Source organism: Phasianus colchicus, chromosome 1 (genome assembly GCF_987193195.1).
Source record: "Phasianus colchicus chromosome 1, bPhaCol1.hap1.1, whole genome shotgun sequence".
In the NCBI taxonomy this organism is placed as follows: Eukaryota; Metazoa; Chordata; class Aves; order Galliformes; family Phasianidae; genus Phasianus; species Phasianus colchicus.
In genome coordinates, this window is record NC_143436.1 from 2,866,992 (window position 1) to 2,872,550 (window position 5,559).

Genomic DNA, 5,559 nt, shown 5'->3' on the forward strand with positions numbered 1-5,559 from the left:
CTGGTGGGGTTTTACAAGTGCGAGTGCAGGGTGGTACACCTGGGGGGGAATATCCGCACACGTCAGTCCAGGTGAGGGGCTGACCCGCTGGAGAAGAGCTCTGCACAGAAGGACCTGGGTGTCCTGGTGGACACCCGGCTGGCCATTTTCACCTTCTGGAGGTGATCCTTGTCAGCCGTGACGGAGAGGTAGCCTTCCAAGGCAGATCTGGTGTGTTAGCCAGGCAAGTGGATGGACAACCTTGGAGAAAGGCGTTGAGCAATCGAGGGAATCAGCTGTGCTGGATAAAGTGTTTGAAGAGAAATAGAAACATCAGCCTTGATCTTGATTGCTTTTATTGTTTGTTTTATTGTTTGTTTTTCGGTGGGAGCTAGGTTCTTTATTGAGTGGTACGTCCATGAGTGAGCATAATGTGGAATAACACTGGCCCGTTTTACTGACAAAAAGGGGGGCGATGGACATTGTGTGTTGGGAGGAAATTGTTTCAAAGGCAGGTCGTGCTTGATCAACTTCATCTCCTTCTACGATTGGGTGACCAGACTGCTAGACGAGGGAAGGGCTGTTGATGTAGTCTCCGTAGAGTACATCAGCAAAGCCTTTGACACGGTCTCTCACAGTACCCTCCTGGGGAAACTGGCTGCCCGTGGCCTGGACAGGTATACCCTTCTTAGGGTAAGGAACCGGTTAGAGGGCCGTGCCCTCTAGCAGGTAGTGGTTAATGGAGTTAAGTCCGGCTGGTGACCCGTCGCAAGTGGTGTCCCCCAGGGGTCGGTACTGGGGCCCATCTTGTTTAATATCTTTACTGATGAGCTAGATGAAGGGATTGCGTGCGCCCTCAGGAGGTTTGCAGATGACACCAAGTTGGGAGGTAGCGTCGACCTGCCTGAGGCTGGGGAGGCCCTTCAGGGGGATCTAGATAAGCTGGATCGCTTATGTGGCTGAGGTGAATGGGATGAGGTTCAACAAGGCCAAGTGCCGGGTCCCGCACTTTGGCCACAGTAACCCCATGCAGCGCTATAGGCTTGGAGACGAGTGGCAGGATGACTGTGAAGAGGCAAGGGACCTGGGGGTGGTGGTTGGTTGATGCTTGGCTGAACATGAGCCGACAGCATGCCCAGGTGTCCAAGAGGGCCAACGGCACCCTGGCCTGCATTAGAAATAGCGTGGCCAGCAGGAGCAGAGAGGTAATCATCCCCCTGTAGTCAGCACTGGTGAGGCCGCCCCTCGAGTATTGTGTTCAGTTTGGGGCCCCTCACCACAAGAAAGACGGTGAGGCCCTGGAACGAGTCCAGAAAAGGGCAACAAAAATGGTGAGGGGTCTTACGAGGAGCGGCAGAGGGAGCTGGGATTGTTTAGTCTGGAGAAGAGGAGGCTCGGGGGAGACCTCATTGCACTCTACAACTTCCTGAAGGGAGGCTGTGATGAGGAGGGGTTTGGCCTCTTCTCCCAGGCAACAAACAGGACCCACGGAAATGGCCACAATTGTACCAGAGGAGGTTTAGATTAGACATGAGGAAAAACTTTCTCCCCCAGAGAGTGGTCAGGCACTGGAATGGCCTGCCCAGGGAGGCGGTGGAGTCGCCGTCCCTGGCAGCGTTCAGGAGGCGCCTGGATGAGGAGCTACGAGATATGGTTTAGTGGCTCGTGGTAGTAATGGTGATGGTGATGGGGGGACGGTTGGACTAGATGGTCTTGTATGTCCTGTCCAACCTTGTGATTCTATGATTCTGTTGCCCGGAGAAACCGTGGAGCTGCCACCCTCCTGCTTGGAAGCCAAGGGCCCGCGCCCATGAGGCGGTGACCGTGATGTCACAATGGGTGTCACGGAGCGGCCATTGTGACGCGCGAGGCTTGGAGCAGAGCAAAGGCTGCCGGGCTCAGGCGGAGCGTCAGTGCGGCCTGGTGAGGCGCAGAGAGAGGAGGGACTCTCGCAGTGCTCACCGTCGACGCAAATGATGTATGCTAGGAAGCGGAAGGTCTCCGACTCGCAAGAGCCAGGTGAGAGCACAGCATCCCTGAGCCCAGCTCCCGACGCTGGGCAGAGGGGTGCTGGGGCTCTGCCTGCGGCTGAGAGCTGAGAGGGGAGGAAGGGGCAGGCAGGAGCTCCCAGACAGGCATGGGGCAGGGCCCCTCTGCTCCTTGGCAAGGGGGCCCAGCTTGGGCTGTGGCTGCCTTGGGCCTGCCGTGGCCCCTTCCCCTCCACCGCCTCCAGCCAGCACGGCAGGACCTCCAGCCAGAGCAGGACCCTGGGGACGGCCCTCAGGGACACCTGGCCCCGCCAGCTGCTCACCGCTGCTCACATTTGCTCTCTCCTCTGCAGTGTGTGTGCTGTGTGGCCGGGCAGATGTCGACCCGGACACCTTTGGGCGCATATTTAACCAGATCTGGTTTGGGGTCCATGAGTTCTGCTTGGTGAGTTCCCTTGAGCGGTCCTGACTGCTTCCTGCCGGGATGCTCCCCTCCTTCCCTTCCTCATGAGATCCTGCTCTTTTCTCTCCTACAGATTTTTGCCAACATCTCCTTTGACGAAACACCAACCGAGGAGGGAACTGTGGCCATTGACCTTGCTGCCCTGTCATGCAAGGTCAAGCAGGCAAAGCAGAAGGTGAGGACCTGAACGGAGCAGGCAGATTTGTGCCCCGAGAGCCTCACACCGGCTTAGCCTGGACACAAAGAAAGCAATTGCAGCCTTTCCAACCGCCTCCAGGACAAAGTCCTGCGACTGGAGTTGCGCCCTGTCCGCCAGGCGGCTTTGTAGAGTGTGACCAAGCAGTTCCCACATCCTGTGCCCTGCCCAGACGTGTGGGGCCGGCTGTGGAGGCCCTGAGCCTGCTGCTGATGGGGCTGTTCTGCTCTTTCCAGCAATGCTGTGTTTGTGGAGAGAGGGGCACTGCCATCACGTGCGCAGAGAGCGGCTGTGGACGAAGCTTCCACCTGCCGTGTGCCAAGGACGGGCAATGCGTCACCCAGTTCTTTGGGCAGCACAGGTAAGGGCTGTCAGCAGCAGCCGAGCCAGGGAGGATCCCACAGCGACAGCTCCCAGCAGCCTGCCGGAGCCAGAGACAGGGCCTGGGGCTCCTTCGTGGTCCTCTGCCCTCCACCCATGGCTTCTCAGCGTGCCCATCCCTTCCATCTTCCCGCAGGTCCTTCTGCTTTGAGCACCGCCTTCGACAGACAGCAGTGACAGCTCCAGCAAAAGGCACCGCCTGCGTCATCTGCCATGGGGCCGTGGGGAACATCGCTTCCTACCACACCCTGGCGTGCCCGGTTTGCAAAGATGCCTGGTTCCACCGGGGCTGCATCCAGGTAGGAGTCCTCCCCTCACCCTGCAGGCACGCTTACTGCTAAGCAGCACCAGGCTCTGCTCACGCTCACCCTGCTTGTTCTTGTCCTGCAGCAACAGGCCCTGAATGATGGCATGGCGTGCTTCCGCTGCCCTGTCTGTCAAGACAACGCTCTGTTCCCTATTGAGATGTCCATCATTGGGATCCAAATCCCGGACAGGTTGGTGTCCTTCTGCCAAGCCGTGCAGATGAGAAGGCGCGAGCACCGGGCCTGCCCAGGGAGTGTCTCGGCAGGCCTGGCCCTTGGCCGTCATAGGAGCTCGTGCCTCAGCTTCATGGAGAAGCTGGAAATGGGGTTGGGCTGGGTGAGATGGGATAACCTTGGATCTGATGCTGGGGACGCTGGGGCCTCATCACTTTCCCTCCCTTCTCTTGTAGGAGACCAGTACGGAAGGACAATCGTGCATTCGCTGCACTTCTACAGAGGCACAGGCGCTGTGATGCCATCGTGTGCTTTTACCATGGAGGCAGGGAGCTGGCAGAAGAAGAGGGGTGAGTTACCGCGGCAGCTCTCTGCAGCTCCGTGGGGGATCTCGGCCTCAGCACAGGCTGGGGAAGCAAAGACTGAGCAGCAGAGATGTGTCGGGGACTCCCTGGCATGGCTCACTTGGTCCTCACAGCCACAACCCCTTTACTTCCCAGGCCCTGGCAGCTGATCGTGTGCAGCTCCTGTGGAGCAGAGAGCACCCACCGACAGTGCTCCTCCTCAAGCATCCGCATGAACATGTGGGACTGTGACAGATGTGCTGGCCTGGGTACCGGTAAGAGACGATGAGTCGCGTGGCACGGGGCTGGGGCCAGGCAAGGCCTGGCAGCAAGTGCTCGGGGCAGCTTTGCCAGAGTCTCTCTGCCCCAGGAGGGATGGCAGCCCGTCCCTACCCGGGGCTACAGGTTCCTCCTGCTGACCTTCCGCCTCCCCTTACAGCCTCCAGCACCATCTCGGAGCTCGCGGCACTCCGCACTGCCAGCCACGAGAGCCTGGAGCCATCCCACAGCCCCCAGGCACCTCAGAACAGCTGCTCCAGCCCCGACAGCCAGGCAGCTGTCTCCGGGCCATCACACAGGCCCCAGCTGCCGGAGCTCAGCTGCCACACCAGTGGGCTGGGGACAATCTGCTCACATATTCCTGACCATCAGGATACAGAGGAGCAGCACCAAGCACGGCATGGGAGCAGCCAAACACCCCCCCCAGCCATTGAAAGCGGCTCCCGCATCTCCACCAGACGGGGCAGATCGGGATCCTCCAGAGCAGCCACAGCAGCTGCACGCAGGAGGCGTCCCAGGCAGCGGAGAACAAGCCCCACACGAAGCCGCTCCCCGCTGCAAGGTCGGGCCCCACCATCCCAGAGCCGGACCAGAAGACCTCAAGGCAGCAGGCGAACACCATCTCCAGCTGCTCAGAACAGGACCCGCAGCACCACCAGAGCGGCAACGCGGAGGTCCTTGGGGGCTCCCCTGCGCTCACACACTGCGGAATGGCCCAGGCAGCCAGGGGAGGCCCGCACGCAAAGCCATTCCTCAGTGGCACAACGAGCCCCAAATGTCCACAGCCGGCTCAGAGGAGGCTCCAGGAAAAAGTCCCGGCAGCGGAGGCTATCCTGGCCATGAAGCCACTCCCGGGTCTAACATCGAAGCCAACATCCCCCCCCGCCAGAAGCCCCAAAACGATGGATGGCGTGTTCCACCAGCGGGGGCTCTCCCGGGCATGAAGTCACTCCATCACACACACATCAATGTCAGCATCCCCGCCCCTGTCCCTGCCCCTCCCCCCCCAAACAGCCAGTCCCCAAAATTATGTCATGGCAGCTGTTCCAACAGTGCAGTCTATCCAGGCATGTTGTCACTCCTGGCTCCAACATCGACCCAACATCTGCCGCCCCCCCTACAATCAGCCCCAAAAGTAGATGACGTGGAGGCGGTTCCAACAGGGGGGTATCCCAGGCATGAAGTCACTCCTGGGTCTCAGATCAGAGCCAACATCTGCCCCCCTGCGCAACTAGCCTGAAAATAGATGGCATGGAAACAGCTGCGGGCCAGTACCATGTGCTGGCTCTAGTCCCAAGTGTCCAACACAATAAACCCAACCAACCCCCACACATTTCTTTGTCTGCTTCTTTTTCTCCACGCGTCCTGATGCGGGCAGACTAGGGCGCTGGGATCACAGGCTTTTCTCCTCCTCAGCACCTTCCCAGTGGCTGAGCAAAGGCTGCTCTGC

The 5,559-nt window shown here is 59.6% G+C and overlaps 1 protein-coding gene across 1 annotated transcript; it reads left to right on the forward strand.

Annotated features, from left to right (window-relative positions):
- Window positions 1-1,543: 1,543 nt before the first annotated feature.
- LOC149919331 (E3 ubiquitin-protein ligase PHF7-like) lies at window positions 1,544-5,053 on the forward strand. The gene is made up of 9 exons (XM_090133952.1): window positions 1,544-1,998; window positions 2,321-2,412; window positions 2,504-2,605; window positions 2,863-2,987; window positions 3,144-3,306; window positions 3,398-3,504; window positions 3,723-3,836; window positions 3,987-4,105; window positions 4,270-5,053. The coding sequence occupies exons 1-9, from the start codon at window positions 1,953-1,955 to the stop codon at window positions 4,950-4,952; spliced, it is 1,551 nt and encodes a 516-aa protein (XP_089990078.1). The 5' UTR covers window positions 1,544-1,952; the 3' UTR covers window positions 4,953-5,053.
- The last annotated feature ends 506 nt before the right edge of the window (window positions 5,054-5,559 follow it).

Excerpts from the sequence above, each read along its gene's own strand:
- LOC149919331 (XM_090133952.1), top strand. The coding sequence starts at position 1,953 with ATGATGTATGCTAGGAAGCGGAAGGTCTCCGACTCGCAAGAGCCAG. Across the intron at positions 2,606-2,862 it reads TCAAGCAGGCAAAGCAGAAG|CAATGCTGTGTTTGTGGAGA; the intron begins GTGAGGACCTGA and ends TGCTCTTTCCAG. Across the intron at positions 4,106-4,269 it reads ATGTGCTGGCCTGGGTACCG|CCTCCAGCACCATCTCGGAG; the intron begins GTAAGAGACGAT and ends CTCCCCTTACAG.